Source organism: Sorex fumeus, unplaced genomic scaffold, assembly GCF_029834395.1.
Source record: "Sorex fumeus unplaced genomic scaffold, SorFum_2.1 ptg000098l, whole genome shotgun sequence".
Lineage (NCBI taxonomy): Eukaryota > Metazoa > Chordata > Mammalia > Eulipotyphla > Soricidae > Sorex > Sorex fumeus.
Genome location: NW_026606155.1, coordinates 18712149 through 18731398, shown reverse-complemented (window position 1 = coordinate 18731398; position 19250 = coordinate 18712149). Strand labels below are relative to the sequence as shown.

The following is a 19250-nucleotide window of genomic DNA, read 5'->3' as shown; positions in this document are numbered from 1 at the left end:
GAAGAGGAATGGGGGTGAGTCCCAGCATCAACTTTCAAGGTAATGGTCAGTTGACACCCCTGGGGAACCCAGTAGATTCTGGGGACAGGCCGTGTACAAAACTGCAGGAAGAGCACTTCTATGTCCAGGGCTTTTGCTCACTCCCAGGGGCTGTTATTTATCTGCACTTGTTTTTCACCACTTGCCTGGTTAAACAATGATCTATGGAACCCTGGGTCTTAGAACAGAGTTTCAGGAACACACACTGTGCACAGTGTTTTGTCCTCAAAAAGTAGAGTTCTTAAACAGATCAGAGAAGTTTTGGTTCTTCAAAATAAACTTAACTGGATTTATCCTGAAATAATTTTGCACCAGGAAAGTTTTATATATGTGTATATACATGTAAAAGTTTGTGACTTTGGCAAACCCACCAAAACAATAACTGCAGAGCAAAAGCTTCGGGAGTTCTGTGTCAAGAAGCGAGAGGTGCAAGAAGAGTTGGCAAAGCCTTTGTATTTTCTTATTAACTCGTTCCTTCTTATCACAATCTCTTTTTCACTTCAACTTGCGTGTGCTAAATACAGACGCTGCATCTTTATTTGGTTCTTTTATTAACTATTCTCTGGTCCTTAAAAGAAAAATATGATAAAATTTTGGAAAATCTCAAGGGCTTAAAGCTCTCAGGTGACCGAAGATAGCTTATTCTTGAGACCGTTTTTTAAAGAGTCACAAACAGAGACACAGCTTGCATCTTTAGTTGAAGACATTGCACAGACATACCAGCTGGTGACCACAGGCCAGGAAGAAGTTGGACTGGGAATCTTCACCAGCAAAAGAAGCCATTAAAAAGCAGAGACATGACAAACTCTCAGCACTCCTTTCTCCCATTCTGTTCCCAAACCCCCCCACCCCCATCACCCCAACAGCTACTAAAGGGTAAGCTGATCACAAACACGAGGGAATCAGCAGCTCTGTCTACCTACACTTTGGTCATCAGAGTGAAGTGAGAACTCCCACCTGGTCATGTCCGCATTTGCTCTTTGGTTAGGCAGTGAGTAGATAAAGCTTTCCGACAGAGATCCTCCTACCTGCTATCAAACAGACTCAAAGCAGAGGACCCCAGTTTAGCAAAGGGTTTACATGTGCAGAACTTGTCAAGGAAAAAAACAGAATGTCACAGATGGGCAGGGAGACCTAAGTTCCAGAGCCACGTCACCATGACCTCAGGACGTCAAGAACCAAGGGAACCAGTATTCCCAAGAGGGAGCATTTCAGCGGGGCCGGATTTTGCAAGGGAGAGTGACACCTTCGGTCCTTCAGAGAGACATGACAAAGCGGCTACCTGAGCAGAGCAGTCACCAGCCTTTCCAGTTCACTCCGAATGGGGACCCAGACTGGGCCGAGGCTGTCTGAACTGGAGGAGGACGTGCTGGACACCACCCTTTGGTCCCCCACCTGGCAGGGCGCCTGCCACTCTTCCGAGCCGGGGGAGGTCCCCCATCCCCACCCCACAGGGCGGCTGCCAGACAGGGCGTTTTCACCAGCCCCAGGGGAGGAGTGACCGTGAGCGGGGAAGAACCCAGAAGCGGGACGTCCCCTCGGAGGGTAGAAAGGACAGGTCGTGTGGAGGGGGCGGAGCGGGGACAAGACCCCGGCTCAGGAGGCGCCTGGCCAGGGAGAGCTATGGGGAGCCGCGCACTGCTGCTCCAAAAAGGCGAAACTGAAGAACACACAGCCCGTGACTACCTGGCGGGTGGGTAATGATCCCACGGCCGCCACCTCTGAGCGCCAGGGTGGCGGCCGGCGGAAGGCACTTGCTCCCGAGAGGCGGCCATGCCGGGGCCAGCAGGAGCTGTCCAGGGCCAAGTCTGCAAGGCGGCCGGGGGAGGGCGACAGCCTGGTGGCCCGAGCCAGAGGCAGGCCAGGGGCCGTGTGATTTCACAAGGGGAATAGTTATAAAATAAAACTTTTTAATGGACCAAAAAAAAAAAAATGCCAGTGAATTCACCTTTTTTTTTTTAAAAAAAAAAGGTGAAATGTAGCAAAGGAAGGAGGTGAAGTCATTTTCACTATTTACAAAATGCCACTGAGAGGGGAGGTGGCCACCGTCGGTAGCTGAGGAAGTGTCTTTCAGTGGAGACGGCCACGGAAGGGTGGCTCCTGGCACTGGCTCAGAAAGGCCACGCAGTGTCCGGAGTGAGGGCGAGTTCCTCTAGGGAGCACCAAAAAGGCTCAGTCTTCCGTCTCTTCATACGTTGTCTCGTCAAAGGGTCTGTCCAGGAGAGGAACCAACCGGTGCCGGGAATACTTGATCTGCAACAGGTCCCCAACTTCATCGATCTCCTTGAGCGCCTGAAAGGCAGAGGCAGGCAGGGTGACGTGGGGGGCGGACGCAGGCACGGCCGACGCTTCATTTTTCGACAGTCACGGTGAGGAGCTGCTGGGGTCTGGGGCGTGTCCATACCGACTAGCTGATCCCCGGGGAACAGCTGAGGCCAAAGCTGCCTTCCGAACCCACCGGGGAACAGCGCATGTGAACAGCAGGGATGCAGGATAAAGGGTGACAGGCCGGGAGGGAAAGGTGGCCACCACTCGGAACTGCCGCTGCCAGCGACAGTCCTTGCTCTCTCCTTCACCTTCCAACCCACACCAGAGAACAGGGGAGACTTGGGGGAGGGCCAAGGGGATGTAAGGCCAGGGAGGGGGCAAGGAAAGGGGAGAGGTGGGATCTGAATGCAGATCTGAGCCGAAACACCCAAACTAAGAGTGGAAGGATAATCTTGTCATCTACCCAGAACTCTACTCAACGTTCACCCTCCCTTCCCTTGGCTGCTGAAAGATGGAGACAGCGCGTTGGCTGGGTGCAGCCCCGGGCATGGGGTTCATGCACTCTATCTGTGGTGTTTCTGCATCCTGACGTGTGCCTGGGCTGTCATATCCTGCCATGGGGGTCCCAAGCAGCAGAACCCAGACCATGCTCACCACTTGTGGGCAGCTATGCACACTGAATGCTTGCAAGGCAGGCGCTTTCAGTCACTCAGCCAGCCTGGCCCCCAATGTAATGTTTTTTGTTTGTTTAGAGGCCATGTCCAGTGGTGCTCAGGGGTTACTCCCAGCTTGGTGCTCAGTGGTCACAGCAGGTACTGGTGCCAGGAATTGAACCCCAGCCAGCCTCCTGCACGCAAAGCGCATGCTTCAGTTGGGTGAGTGATCTCTCTGACCCTCAATATAACTTTGTTTCTGTAAAGCTTGCTCTTTTATCTTTCCAAAACAATAAGTTTTTGAAAAACAAACTTTATTAAATTAAATCAAATAAAAAAAATCAAAAAGTCGAGCAATAATCTCTTCTTCATGATCACGATCATCCTGTTGTTTCGTCGACTGCCTCGAGCAGGCACCAGTAACGTCTCCTTCGTCCTATCCCTGAGATTCTAAAAAGTGCCACATTCAAGGCTCTTTCAGGGTTAGGAGAATGAGACCCGTCATTGTTACTGGTATTTGGCATATTGGGTACGCCACGGGGAGTTTGCCAGACTTTGCCGTGTGGGCAGGTTACATTCAGTAGCCTGCCAGGTTGTCCAAAGCAAGAATGAGATAATAAGATCTCAATCTCTTCTTAAAAAAAAAAAAAAGTGGGTGGGGCACACCCAGCCACGCTCAGCATTTATCCTTCTCTTTGCACTCAGGAATGGGGTACCAGGAAGCTGAACCTGGTTCAGAAGTGTCCAACACAAGTGCCCTGCTCGTTGTACTACCACTCCAGCCACACGAAGCCTCTTCTAGACTGCGACTCTAGTCCTACCTGTAGGAACTAACCCGTGTACAACTACAGGATCTGGTTGATGTGTTACATTCATAGAGAAAAGAACGGACGTCACAGTTCAGAGATAACCTTTCCCCAAAATACCGAGCAAAAACAGAAAATTACAACCGAGAAAGGATTCATGTGTTCAGACATTCTCCGGGGGAAGAAAAAAATGGAAAGACCGAAAACTCTAAGCCCCCCAACAGCTTTCAGAGAAAGCCAAGGAAGAGAACAAGCACCAAACACACTGACTAACCCCTCCCCTAGTTTACGCCGTCCGAGGTGCATGAAGATCACCAGAGGCTCATACTGTCAAGCAGGAGGCATGCTTCTGCCGAGGTGAAAGGGCGACTTACTGTATCGAGCATTTCTTTGGTATGAGACGCTGACAGGCAAAACCTGGCTCTGGACTCAATGATGGGGGTCGCCGGGAATCCCACCACCACAACGCCAATGTTGCGCTTCAGCAACTCCCGTCCAAAGGCGCTGCAGAGGGAGACAGAGGAGGCCAAGAAGCCGGAGGTGAGTAAGCACACACTGCGAGGTCCCCCCGCCATGTGGGGTCTTGTGGCTGGGTGAGAGAGGCACTGAGCACTTCCACTCAGAGCTTCCTACGGGCTTCTTTCCCAGAGGGGAAAGGATCTGGGTCACGGAGCAGTTTTAAGGTTTGACTACGCTGGGTTTGGCTACTGTCATTTGCAACTGTTGTCTCAATACTGTCCCTGACATGGATCAGTAGGTCAGAGGCTTGAAAATACACTTGGCGGAGTCCTGCCAGAAATAAGCACTAAGCACTGTCGAGTGAAGCCCAAACACTGGCCCCCCTCAAAAAAGTTTTTTTTTTACCCGAGTGCCTGAGAACAGATGATTGGTTAAAGAAACTTTGGTACATCTACACAATGGACTACTATGCAGCTGTTAGAGAGGGGAAGTCATGAAATTTACATACAAGTGGTTCTACATGGAAAGTATCGTGCTAAGTGAAATAAGTCAGAAAGGAGGGACAGACATAGAAAGACTGCATTCATCTGGGGAATATAAAGTAACAGAATGGGTGAAGAACATCCAAGAATAGTTGAGATAAGTACCAGGAGGTCTGCTCCATGGCTTGGAAGCCGGCAGCACATGCTATGGAAAAAAGCAGCTCAGATAGAGAAGGGAACACCAAGTAAAGGGTGTTTGAAGGATTCGCTCGGGATTTGAAATGTGTGCTGAAAGTAGACTATAGACCAAACACAAAGGCCACTCAATACCTCTATTGCAAACCACAACACTGTAAAGGAAAGAGAGAGCAAAAGGGAATGCCACAGAGGCGGGGCAGGGTGGGGGGAATAGGTGGGGTGGTGGGAGGGCTACTGGGATCATTGGTGGTAGAGAATGGGCACTGGTGGAGGGATGGGTACTTGATCATTGTATAACTGAAACCCAAGCACAAAAGTTTGTAAGTCTACAACTGTACCTCACGGTGTTTCACTAATAAAAAATAAATTTTTTTTTAAAAAAAGTTGTTTTTGTATAAACTCTTTGAGGGCGGCCAGGGGGAGGCCCCAACGGCTCTTCCCCTAGCCACCCACATTCGCCCAGCTGGGGCAGCCTGGGACATGGGGAAGACAGTGGAGGAAATGAGGGCCAAGCCAGTTGATTGATCAGATGCCATTTATTCCATCCTTCCCATGCACCTGACCAGGTCTCCCTGAGCCTCCCATTCTAGTCTCTCACTGCCTCTCAGTCCTGTCTCCTCCTGTCTCTCCCGCTTATCTCTCCATGCTCCATCTAGAAGCCTGGGCTCGCTCTCTCTCTCTCTCTCTCTCCACGTGCCTGCTCCTGTATTCTTCTTCTACATCCTTCTCTCTCTGTGCCTCTTGCGAGTCCCTCTGCACTCCATCATGCTGCCCTGCTCTTTCTCTCACTCTCCAACTCTCTCGTCTCTCCAACTCCCCAGCACTCTGGGCTGACATGGCACCCAGTCAGGTAGCCAAATCAACATAAGACAGCCCTTCCTGAGGGTCCAGCAAGTTCAAAGGGAACACCACCTAAAAGGTATTCCAAAGTCTTTCCTGACTGCCTAAGGGCAAAATACCTAAGATGTTTTTCTCCTTTCCTCAGTCCAATAACTCTATCAACCTCTCAATACTAGTTATTTTTGTATGGAAACAGTAAGAGATAACACTGAGGCTTGTAGGACAGCTCTCCTGGGAACATCTTGCCACAGGCTCAGACTACAGCCCTCAGACCAGATTAATCATTCCTAACCCTAGAAGGGTCCAACTCTAGTTACTACTTTTTGGATCCTGACAGCATTTGTCCATGCCCAAGCTCTTATAGTTAAGCATTATGGCTCTTTGGCCAGGTCCATCTCGATGCCGGGGTAGCACATAGCTTACCGCTTGCCCTGGTTCCATTCAGTCCCTCATCGGGGACCCTGTTTTGGGGGATGCTAGGAAGTAAAGGCATCTGAGGCTTAGGTCAGAGAACAGATGCCCAGGAGGGAAATACCACTGAGAGTCACATTACAAAAGCATAGCATATACTGTCTTCTTGTGTCCATAGGAAAAGGACACTGCTCTGAATAAACTATGCAAAGGACATAGGGAGAAGAGAAAAACAGTATTTACAAGCCAACAGAGCACAAAGAAAGCAGCTACAAATAAACACAGAGAAATGGGAGCACTGTGATAGAAGCCACCCAATAGACCTAAACTACCTGAGGCTTTGCAGGAAGGACAAAACAGTGTTATCCTACAGTTTTTTTTTTAATGGAAGAGACGAATATGTAATAGGTAAGATAATTTACCCAATTTTTGCTGGCATGTACAGCATCAAAGGCACCACTGGGGAATCTTCATTGCCATAGATGATGAAGCCCATCTGTTTCAGACGTCGCCGGAAATACCTGGTGTTCTCCGCTAGCTGCTGCACACACTCTTTGCCTGGAAGATGACGAGGGAAACAAAAGAGCACTGAGAGGAACGTAATAGGGAAAAGATGCTGATCTCTTCTACCTACATCCCCTATATCCCAGCTCATCAGCCCAATGTCATTTTTCCCTCTCCAATACAACTATTTTTGCCTAGCGAATGCTACAGAATATAAATAAGTGCTTCTTGGAATGAAGCAACGATATAGCAGGTAGGGCACTTGCCTTGGATGTGGCTGACCCAGGTTTGATCCCTAGCACCCTATGTGGTCCCCGGTGCCCCGTCTGGAGTGATCCTTGGTCACAGAGCCAGAAGTAAGACCTGAGCACTGCCAGGTATGGCTTAAAAACCAAAATTACAAAAAACTGAAAATAATCGTCTCTTGCTTATAATAAACTAGGCATTGACAACAGATTTTTTTTTAAATCTTTTTGTTTTATTTTTGGGCCACACACACCCAGCAGTGCTCAGAGCTTACTCCTGGACCTGTGCCCAGATATTATTCCTGGCGATACTCGGGGACCAGAGTATATGTGGTGATAGGGATCAAATCTGGGTCGACAGTGTGCAAGGCATGTGCTTCACCAGCTTACTATTCGTCTGGCCTTTCCAATCCTTTAACAGAGGCCAATTTCATCTGTGAGAGGCGCTTTATAATTTTTATTTTCACTTCCCTAATAATGAGTGATAATTCCCTAACACACAGTCCCTAGACTATGGGTAGGATCTCTGATCACTCTATCAGTTAAGAGACTTTTACAAAGGTGGTGAGTAGCCTAACAGAGCTGGTAGTGGTGACAAAGCAGAGATTAGAATCCAGTTTTCTCAACTTAAATATTCATTCCAACTGAGCACAATCAATTACACAAGAAAAAGACCGGACACTGAGCTATTCAGAGCCCAAAGGCATCCTCATAAGAGTTTGACTTTTGAGTGACAGAGAGGATAGGATGGAGTTGAGGTGGTGCTGATGGCGCAGATCCCTGATACCCGGGGAATGGGTGCTCATGGGTCAAGCACTGAAATACATGCTAGCTGCCTGATCCTTGAAGAGAGACCAACTGCATTAGCAAGGGATGTAAAGTGGCCTTTCAGAGATGAGCATTATGCTGTGCGTACACACGCTGATTCACGATGCAGGGTGCCTGACACCACACGCTGCTGTCAGTCAATGTTTACTCCAATGAAAGGTTTTCAAATGTCACTTTAATATTCTACCACCGTGACTCAAAGACTATGCTGTTTCATGCTCATTTAAATTAACAGCATTCTCTTGCATTGAATTTAGGCAGTACAACAAAATCTAGTTAGGACAACTGATGAATCTCTTCTCAGCAGGAGGAATCTTGGGCTTATGCTGAGGAGAGGGTAGGTGTGCCTTAACGGTTGCTATTGCAACAGTTCCAAGAATTGTTAATAGTTTGCATTGGCAGAAAATCTTAGATGTAATCAAAATGGCACTTTCGTAAGAAACCACTGCACCTGGGCAAAGAAAAATTCAGATTCCTTTCATGCTAAATACTTAAACCATAACATTCACTGGTAACTTCTAAAATGAAGAACAGACTTAGTAAGCTTTGCTACCTCCTCCTTGTAGAAAAAGAGGTGACTTTAAAAGTAATTTCACCTGAGAGGATTCATTTCATTTCCATAACCAGGTGACAACACGAAGTGGAAGAAGCAGGATTTGAACTCCCTGGCTTCAAAGACTGTATTCTTCATCCCTATATACTAAGCCACTCTAGTTTGATTCAAGTCACAAGAACCAAAGGGAATGTCATGTTACATGAATGCACAAGGGGAGCAAAGGAGTTTTTTTTTTTTTAACTTACTGACACTTAAAACATTACACTCCGGGGTTTATAAAGGTTAGCTTTCCTACTGAAGGCCAGTTCTTGGTTTTCGTCGCCCTTGGGTGTCTGTTATTCCCCTGTTTCTTTTTTCTTTTTTAATTTTATTGAATCACCACGAGATAGTTATAAGCTTTCATGTTTGGGTTACAATCACACAATGATCAAATTCCCTTGTTTCTTAACAACACTCCTGCGAGAGACCATTCCGTCCTCTCCTTCTGGATAACTTTAACTGCCTGTCCAGCTCCTGAGAATTTCTGCTTCACACTACCTGCATGGCCCCCTGCAGAGCCCCCTCTCCCTCCGCCACACCTCCCTGCCTCTTCAGCTCTGCACATGTGCTCCCAGGGGCAGAAGGGGACCCCAGAAATCTGGTTTCACCCTGCACTCCCCTCTCCTATCTCCACCACAGGTTTCTGTACCCCTCCTGTCTTCTGAAGGAGGTACCCTGAAAAACTTCCCTGTATTCTAAGGACTGTCTTCATATTCTTCATAGTGTAGTTCAAAGAACCAAAGCTTTTCATTTAGGGGTCCAATTTATCTATTTTTTCCTTTGGTTTGCTTGTTTTCTGGAGTGTCATAACCAAGAAACCAATGACCTGAAGATTCATATCTATGCTTTCCTTTTTCCTGGTGGAGGAGGACATCCCAGTGTCTGGGAGTCTTTGGTGGCCCCTGCTGGTAATTCTCGACTTTGCCTGCAGTTCAATGTGAGGATCCAATGATGCAGAGTTGCTCAGGCCCTGTGGTGCCTGAGATCACCCAGGTCACCTGGCAGAGCTCAGAGACACACCTATATTGTCTGAAAGTTTAGATTTGGCTCTTTCTTTGGGGCATTTTATTTACTGTACTCTTCCTGGATATAATGTGAGGTAGGATTCAAATGTAGTTACAGAAGTGAGCAAATAATTTACAATTACTGAGTTGTAAAAGCTGTTTATTCATTCTGTTTGCCAGAAATCAAAATAGTGAATAGAAATCAAAATAGCAGAGAGAAATGAACTGGCAAGAGGCCCCAAATCGTCTATATCAAGACTCAGGTGGCTGTTATTGCTGTGTATTTTTTTTTTCAAATAAATTTATTTATGGAATCACCGTGAGAGCAGTTACAAAACTTTCGGGTTTAAGACTCGGTCGTACAATGATGAAATACCCGTCCCTTCACCAGTGCACATTTTCCACCACCAAAACCCCCAGTATATCCCAATCCCATGCCCTCTCCCTACCTGTGTGGCAGATGATTTCCACATTATTCTCTCTCTACTTTGATTACACTCAGTATTTCGACACCAGACCCACCATCACTATTTGGGATTTTACCCCAACACTCAGATCTGCCGAAAAGGCAGCATTAGACAATTTGCTTTCTATTCTTTTTTTTCTTTTTGGGTCACCCCCGGCAATGTTCAGGGCTTACTCCTGGCTCTTGCACTCAGGAATCACTCCTGGCGGTGCTCGGGGGACCATATGGGATGCTGGGAATCGAACCTGTGTCGGCCATATTTGCTGCGTGCAAGGCAAACGCCCTACCCGCTGTTCTATCGCTCCAGCCCCTTGTTTTCTATTCTTGATTGTAATTCTGAAGTTTTAATAATTAAATCTGGAGGGATTTCTGCCAAAAGCCACTAGGTTCCGAGATTTGTTTCTGAGTCTCTGGGATCATGGCCGTTAAGCAGCTTGATCGGTCTTATTGCTATGTATTTATTTGTTGAACTGCATGCCTAAGATTTGGGTACTTTACTGTATGAATGTCATTTACAATAAAAAAAAAAATCTAAAAAGAAATTTTAAATCAACCAGAGTTTAAAAAAAAATAATTAGGTTAAAATTCTGATTCCAGGTCTAGAGCCATAGCACAACAGGTAAGGCGTTTGCCTTGCATGCGGCCGACCCAGGTTCGATTCCCAGCATCCTATATGGTCCCCTGAGCACTGCCAGGAGTAATTCCTGAGTGCAAGAGCCAGGAGTAAGCCCTGTGCAATGCTGGGTCTGACCCCAAACACAAAACAAATAAGTAAAATTCTGATTCCTACATTTATAATCAAGTATGTCCAATTAGTATTTGATAACCACCCTTTATCTTTTGGGCAAGGTAATGGGGGGGCACACCTGGTGATGCTCAGGGGTTATTCCTGACTCTGCACTCAGGATTTACTCCTGGTGGTGCACATGGGACCATATGGGAAGCCGAGAATCAAATATGAGTTGGCAATGTGCAAGGCAAGCGCCCTCCCCACTGTACTATCTCTCCGCTCCTCATTTTCTTAAAACAAAGAAAAATAACAGCCACTTAGATATCATGGGGTGGGTCAAGCATTTTCCTCTTAGCTTTGCTGTTTAAGACAAGGTTGGAGAGTATGGTGCCACCCAGCAGGTTAACCTGTACCTGCAGGGTGAGTGCATCAGCAGCCTGATGGTGCCTTCAGGCTTCCTGATACCCCAAAATTGCCGCTGTGCCTCTGGCCATGCCCCAACAACGTGGGACCAAGTTTCCCGAGAAATTAAACAGCCAAAAGTTAGATATATGGGAGTCACACAAACAAATCACCTCCAGCTCCACTATACAAGCTCATTTATCGGCCTCATTTCAGAAACCCCTGGATAAATCTCAAAAGATATCAAACTCAGGCCATTTAAGCACATTAATGGCCATGATTCAGAGACTCGCAAATGAATCTCGGAAGAGAGCAGCACACCACAGAGATGCCTCCGGACACCAAATATTTTAAAAATTTTAGAATTCCAGGAGTGCTTGGCCACTTTCATGGCTGTATGACATCTCATACTATTCATAACAAGCAATACAAAACAAATTATTTAGCATCTGCCTATGGGGCAGGTTTGGGTGGTGGTGGGAAAATTTGAAATAATTGTGGTGGGAAGATGTAATGTGGTGGGATTGGTGTTGAAATGCTTAATGTAAATAATTACTGTGAACAACTTTATGAAAATAAAATTTTAAAACTTTTTAAAAAGTAATGTGGAGTTCACGCCTGCTTCAGTGGCTGAATAAATAGCAGTACTCCTACATTTAAAAAATAAAAAAAAAAAACTTGGAAGACTACTTCATTCTGATGCTAGGTGAGGAATTCCAAGCAGAGAGTGTTATCAGAACGGCATTCAGAGCCTGGAAAAAAACCAGTAGGGAGCAAGAGCTTCTCCTTGCAAGCCTGAGGCCCTCAGTCCCCAGTGTCTCCCACATGCTGAGGGCGACCCTTGCAGCTCTGCAAGTGCCAGCACAAGTGCACAAGAGACTTCCAGTGGCATCCCAGCTAGCCGTCAGCAAACTCCTAAAGGAGTATGATGTCCAGTGAGGGCCACAGGTTAAAAATAAATGTGCAGGCTCCACAGCGACCCCTGGTGGGTATAGCCAGAAACTTCTCTCTCAATGAAGTATGCACAAGCACGTCAGCCAGACATAAGAGCAGGAGGAGGAGGCGGAGGAGGATAGTGAAGATGATGAAGATGATGATGAAGATAAGGAAGAGTGGAAGAGGAAAAAAAAATTGCACTCGATCCTTAAAGGCCTTGTCCAATGGCAAGTATAAAAGGGCTCACATATCCTTTCCTCTGTTTTTCTTTTATAGGAGCAAAGTAAATTATTTTATTTGCGAAGACAAAGAGGAAGAGAAAAAAAGAAAGACAGTCTCACATGGAACAAAGGGGAATGGACCCACAATGGGGTCCACCTGCTCATTTCCCCTGTGAAATAGTTTTCTGAATGAACGCCCCCAATTCTCTAAGAGACATACCCAGAATCATGCGGGTTTTTTTTTTTTTTTGGCTTTTTAGGTCACACCCAGTGATGTTCAGGGGTTACTCATGGCTCTGCATTCAGGAATCACTCCTGGTGGTGCTCAGGGGACCATATGGGATGCCGAGAATTGAACCCAGGTCGGCCCCATGCAGGGCTAATTAGTACCCAGTGTACTATCGCTCCAGCCCCCCTGAATCATGTTTACCCAAATATCTGGCCACTGTGGGCCAGGCAAGTTGGCACATCAAGTTCATGACTATAGCACTTTTTTTATTCCCCAGTTGATTAAGCAGCTTCTTTCCCATACCTAAATCTGCATTCAAAGTTTTATAGCTTCCTGCCGCTTTCCTGAGCTGACAGTCTTAGAATCCTGCCACTTGCCTGAGATTGCACTCAAACCCTAATCGTAAAGCAGGACACCACAGGAGCCAAATGAGCAGGAAAGGAAGGCCTGACGAGCCTGGTGAAGGAGGAGATAGATGAGTTCAGTTCCCTGAGCAGCACCAGGTTTAGCACTGAGGCCCCTGGGAGCACTGTAGGCTGGAGCAGCACTCAACTGCCACTGGCTGGCCAAGAATCACCAGGTAGGACCTCAGGACCCCTGAGCACTTTTCGGGAGGCCCCAAGTAATAACAATAATAATAATTATTATAATAATAATAATTGTACATTTAATCATTTCGGTTGCTGCTTATTGGTATGAGGGTCAGAGCTGGCAGTGAACACCAGGGCCCTGCGGTGCTGGGGGTCAAACCTGGGGCCTCCAGGATGTGCTTGAGCACTAAGCCACAACCCCAGCTCCTTAATTCTTGAACCCCAAAAGTGAACAAGATGCGTCTAGTCCCTCTAATGCAGATGGTGCACTGACCAAGTTTCCAACAGGAGCTTAAGAGTTGACCTGGTCAGGTCTCCTGAATCTCACACCCCACCAACCAGTGAGGGTGATGAGATGCAAGTCACACTCAGGCACACCTCTGAGATGTCACAGGCTGGGCTCCAGGCCGCAGTAATAAAGCAAATGATGCAATACAGCCAGAGCTGTCATAAAGTGAGTAACACAAATATGGTTTCTCGGTGCATATAAAAATTATATATGAATTATACAAAGTCCACTGAGTCTGCAATCATGTTTGATCTACAAAAGAATTTATGCAACTTGGGGCGTCAGTGATAATACCGCAGGTAAGGGCACTGTGTGCCTTACACACCACCGACCTGAGCTCAATCCCCAGCACCCCATATGGCTCCCCGACCCCCACAGGAGTGATCCCTGAGTGTAGTCAGAACTCGGGGATCTGAGCACCACGGGGTACAGCCCCCAAAGAAAACCAAACAAAATAATTTCTATAACTCAATGAAAACATACCTGATTGCTAAAAATGCTAACCAACATCAGAAGCTCTGTGTTCAAAGTTCACTCCTGAAGATGCTGGGCGATCATACTGGGTGCCAGGGATCAAACCCGGGTCAGTTTTATGCAAGGCAAATGGCTTACCCATGGTACTATTACTCCAGCCCCCTGGACTCAAAAATTGAAAGAAGCAAATTCTTCCAGTAATGGCCTGCTGAGAAAGTAAAGAAAATTCTCTCCTATCTTGTCCTTCCCCTAGAAGCCTGCATAAGAAAGACAACAAAAGAAAGGCAGAACCCCTCACTAGAGTCTGTCTGTACGTATGTACGTATTCAGCTCTACCACACTCAGCTTTCGTAAGGCACATACTTTTATACATTACACAAGGAAATTCCTAAGCTAAGGGCCAGGCATGGGTCATAGCAGTAAAGGGTAACTTTGCATGCAGGAGACCTGGCTTCAATCCCCAGCACTAGGAGGAAAAAAAAAAAAAAAAAAACACTCCTAAGCCACCAACCTATGTCACCTGACCAACAAGTTTGGTGCTGCTACCCAGTAAGTCATAGTGCTAACTTGCTAACCCATTAACTGAAACTTCATTTTTGTGAGAAGTCTCCATTTCTTTGTAACACCGTTTTAATGATTTTTTTACATTTCATCCTTATCACAAAAAATCTTTGCTTAAGAAAAAGGGTCCCTTATTAAGGGCCAAGAAGAAAAACTATTAGAGGTAATATATGAATTCATGAGGAACCTAATCAGTCTCACAAGTGAATTCCAAATAAAACCTCCAAATTGATGGTCACCTATAGAATGCTAAAACTCCAGCCTAGTAATTTAGATAACCAGATTTAAGTTCATAATCTTTAACCCTTGGGTAATATGTGAAGCCATGTGACTGAAACACATATATGGTAGTATACAAACAAAACAAACAACATTCTAACTGCAATTTATTTAAAGCTGCTAGTCCTATGACTAATCCTTTGGATTAAAACTGCCCCTAGGGCTGGAGCAATTGCACAGTGGATAGGGAGTTTACCTTGCATGTGGCCAACCCAGGTTTGATTCCTCCATCCCTCTCAGAGAGCCCGGCAAGCTACCAAGAGTATCCCACCCTCACGGCACACCCTGGCAAGTTCCCTGTGGCGTATTCGATATGCCAAAAACAGTAACAAGAAGTCTCACAATGGAGACGTTACTGGTGCCCGCTGGAGCAAATCAATGAACAACGGGAGGACAGTGCTACAGATGCAAAAAATACCAAAAATTAAAATAAATTAACAAAGTAGAAAACAAAAATTACTTGTAGAAGAGCTGCTGACACTGAATTAATGCTTAAATTATACATAAAATTCTGTATTTTGATATGTAGTTTATTTTGTATATCATATATCTTTTAAATTTTTCATATATAATAATCTACTTCTCGTTCACCTAAATTACCACTTCTCTCTCCCCATACCAGACTCAAAATTACCCTTAAAAACTATGCTGTGGGGCTGGAGTGATAGCACAGCAGGTAGGGCATTTGCCTTGCATGCAGCCGACCCGGGTTTGATTACCAGCATCCGATATGGCCCCCTGAGCACCGCCAGGGGTAATTTCTGAATGCAGAGCCAGGAGTAACCCCTGTGCATCGCCAGGTGTGACCCAAAAAGAAAAAAAAAAACACCACAACTATGCAGTAACCCACCAACAACTTGTGTAAAGCATAAAGTGTGTATAGTTCTGGTTCCTAATCTTAAAGCCCTTGGGTGTGTATGAGAGCAGCACTCAGTGTAAACGACAGTTCTCATTGGTGCACTTATTTTCCTCAAGTGTCAGGGCTCCTACGTTTTCTTCAAACAGGAACTTTCTGCAGCCTCTCAGGCTCACCTGTTCTCTTCACAGTCTTTTCTGCCTGTCACGGGACATTTCCATTAGCAATGCAGGGAAGGTAAGAACCCAATTTACGCAATTTAAGTAGACGACAGACCTGGCTGTACTGGGAAGTTGCTGAAATAGGACTGAAGTACTCGCTGCAAATGTTGCCAGGTTCATACCCAAGTGAAAACATGTTTGGTGGTGTGCAAATGAGGGTTTACTATAGTAGGCTTTGATCTGAACAGTTTAGATCATAAGCCTTTTTATGAGACTCTATTATAGCATATGGACAGCGAGACTCCACACTGTGGATACAGATGCAGTAAAAGCATTTTCAGAACAATGGTTTTCCCAGAAAGGAGGACCAAAAAATGGAATCATTACAGGATATACCAAAGGGGCTACTAAGAGGGAGGGAGGGACTTTTGGGGTCCACTCAGCCATGCTTAGGGGTTGCTCCTGGCTCAGGAATTAGTCCTAGTGATGATCAGGGGACCATAAGGATGCCAGGGACCGAATCCGGGTCAGTATGCAAGGCAAATGCCCTTCCCACTGTACCATTACTTCTGTCCCCCAAAGGGGTCTTAAACATTTGGTTCTTGTTTGTTTTGTTTGGGGGCCACGCTCTGGGGGCTGCTGTAGAATTGGGAAGGGCTTGCGGCGAAAGACACGCACTCCAGCCCCCTAATTGGTCTCCCCACCCATCCTTTTAAAGACATGTTTAAAAGAGTAAAGTATTAACTTGCACGTTCTCTCTTGAATGTGTTCTCTTTCTCACCCCTTCTCTCTTCCCTCATAATTTCTAAATAAAAGCTGTTTTACTTCACTCTTTGTCTGCTCCAGGAATTATTTCCTGTGAGGGCATGGCAACAGACCTGGAAAAGCCTGGAGAGTCTAGGACTGACTTTCCTTTCCTGCAAAGAGGAATTCCTCCCTCCATTCCGAGCCCACAACTTCTCGAGAAACCAGGTGGGAGGGGTCACCTCCCACGCCACGCAGAACGAGTGCACTCCAGGGCAGCTTGACGGCTGCCTCGTGGGGCTGGTGAGGTGCGAGGTCTGTGCCCGTGCAGGGGCTCGCCACTGGCTTTATCAGGCCTAGATTTCCGCAGGCACTTCCCGGGTGACCTAGGCGGAGAGTCGGGAGTAGCAGTCTTCCTCCTCAAGGCTGTCACTCTCCCTTCTCCCCACTTCACACTAAGTCACCTGCAACAGGACCGTGCATGGTGCCAGAGATTCAACCCAGGCTCAGCCATGTGGAAGGCAAGTGCTTCTCCTGGGTCCAGGGAAGCAATTCTTCAAATATATTATTTAGATCCTGGTAGTTGACGGTTTTACAAACGGTCACAGATTCAGTGACCTACCTCCCATTTGAGATGGAGTCTCGTTTCCCCATGACCAATGATCTAAGACAGTCTTGGAAATCTGCCCATTAACAACTGATCAGAAAAGTTTATGAGTATCAGCAGAGTTGCCAGGCAGGACGATGATCTAGCAACAGCCTCAGCTGCAATTCCAAGCCAGTCCAGCCCAGGTGTACCCAGTCCCAAGTGTTTGGACCTTCTAAGACATGCCCAGCTACCTGAATCTTCCAAACACCTGCCTGGATGCCCAGCAAAGACAAACTCTCCCTGCTGTGCCCGGACTGATCCTCCGAGTCTGCCAGCACAGGGGCAACGTTTGATTCCACAGAGATCAGCAGGTGGGCAAAGATGGAAGGAGTGCTGACCTCAGTCTAATGGCCACATTGCATGTCCTCACCCTAACAGAGCCTGGACTTCATCCTGGGGCTCAGTGAGCCCTTCCCCGAGGTCATGCATTACACAAGTCCAAGCTGCAGGGCAAAGTCTTTACCCAAAATCTGCTTCACCACCGTGAGGTATTTTAGTCACCTAACCGTATGTTGGCTCAAAGTACACCTTTTCCAGTACCAGCACACGAGAAGAAGAGAAGCTTCTTTGTAACAGGAAGCAAGACCTCACGCTGTCACAGCAGTATTCTCCTTCCCAAGGAATTCACTCAGGAAACTGAAACTACTCACAGTTCACCGATGCCAAAAATCTCTCATTTAAGGTAAAAAGGAAGTGTCATGGATCCCGACTTAATTTTAAAGAAAAAGAAAGAAAAAAAAGTGGGGGAGGGAATTTAAATCAAACAGAGTGCTTCTTCATATTTTTCAAGGTAGACAAAAAAAAAAAATCAATAAAAAAAGTATGAAATGGGGCCAGAGAGACAGAGCAATAGGTAAGGCACTTGCCATGCATGCAGGTGTGTCGGCCGTGACCCTGGCTGGAATGCACGGCACCTTACTCATCTACCCCCCCTCCCAGCACCTCAGGCCTGTGCACCACTGGTGTGGCCCAAATTTATTTAACTGCTGAGTGGAAATCTCAGAGGGGGGCAGGGGAGACTTGAACGTTTTGGATGAGGAAAACTAATCTTAGAGGCACTGAAAATATAACATGTAAAATCAATGTATGTTTCATATTCATGACATAAATCCTTTTAAAGGGAAAAAGAAAATTTTTTTATTTTTTTAATTAAATTACAGTGACTGGCTGTCCCTCCCCGGCTCCCCACCCACTTATTGGCCTGAGTGTCACCCCCACAATGTACCACCTTAGTGCACCAACAGTCCTGGTCCAGAGACACAGCAATGAGTCCCAGGAGACACCACAGAGCCAGAGGTCTCTCCGGGCCCACTCAGAGCCAATTTCACCAGGGTACCCCAGATGGAGCTGGTGCAGTCTCCCTGCCTACTCCAAATAGAATCCCGGCGACCAAGAGCTTCCACACGTAAGGCCCAGGTATGCGGGTTCCAGGACTAAATCTCCATGCCGCATGGTGGCAGAGGTGCCGGGCTGTCCAGCTTTCTGCCCGCCAGTTCGTCGGCCTGGCTGTTACACCCACAATGTGCCTTCGCGTGCTATCTTAGTGCACCAACAGCCCTGGTCCAGAGATGCCCAACTGAAACCCAAAATGGATTAGTGCTCTATAGAAATGTCTCTGGAAGCCAACCATTTACAATCTAGGATTCCAGAAGTGTGCAGGCGCGGCACTCAAGATATTCAAAATGATCAATGGACAATAAATGATCTAGCGTCTGCCCCAGGCAGGCAGGCTTGAATGGTGGTGTGAAAATTTTAGCGAAACATAATGCCCAAAAGTAGAGAGAGAGTATTGGGGAAATTGCCGGCCATGGAGGCAGGGTGACGACTGGGATGGCGGGTGGGGGAGGCGGGGGAAACTGGTGGTGTGGAAAGTGTGCATTGGTAGAGGGATGGGTGTTTGATCATTGTACGGCTGAATCTCGAACATGAAAGCTTTGTAATTGCATCTCACAGTAATTCAATAAAAAAAAAAGTAATGTGGAGTTATTGCTCAAATCAATCAACTGAATCAATGGCTGAATAAATAGCAGTACTCCTACAGTGAAAAAAAAAAATAAAGAATTACAGTGAGACACACAGTTAACAAAGTTGATCATGATTGGGAAAAAGAAAATGTTTATCCCAACCTCCGCCGACTAACTCAACCACACCCCTTCCATTCTAACTTTTTTGCAGTCTTCACTGCCCCCTGGTGACGCAGAATAAAAGTAGGAGAAAATAAAACACACTTTAATAATGTTCGTTTTAGAATAAAAGACTCAGAATAACCTCTATTATCTACTGTATATTCAGGTAGGAATTCTGAAAAGGCATTACGTCCTGGACACTAAT

At 46.5% G+C, this 19250-nt stretch overlaps 1 protein-coding gene across 1 annotated transcript in view; it reads right to left on the bottom strand.

Moving 5' to 3' along the window:
- Positions 1-1949: 1949 nt before the first annotated feature.
- SPTLC2 (serine palmitoyltransferase long chain base subunit 2) overlaps positions 1950-19250 on the bottom strand; it is a 93561-nt gene continuing 76260 nt past the window's right edge. The window contains exons 10-12 of the mRNA XM_056134177.1: positions 6579-6714; positions 4141-4270; positions 1950-2331 (exon numbers count right to left, since the gene is read on the bottom strand). Coding sequence (XP_055990152.1) covers positions 2212-2331; positions 4141-4270; positions 6579-6714 — 386 coding nt within the window. The 3' untranslated portion in view covers positions 1950-2211. The remainder of the gene's footprint in view (positions 2332-4140; positions 4271-6578; positions 6715-19250) is intronic.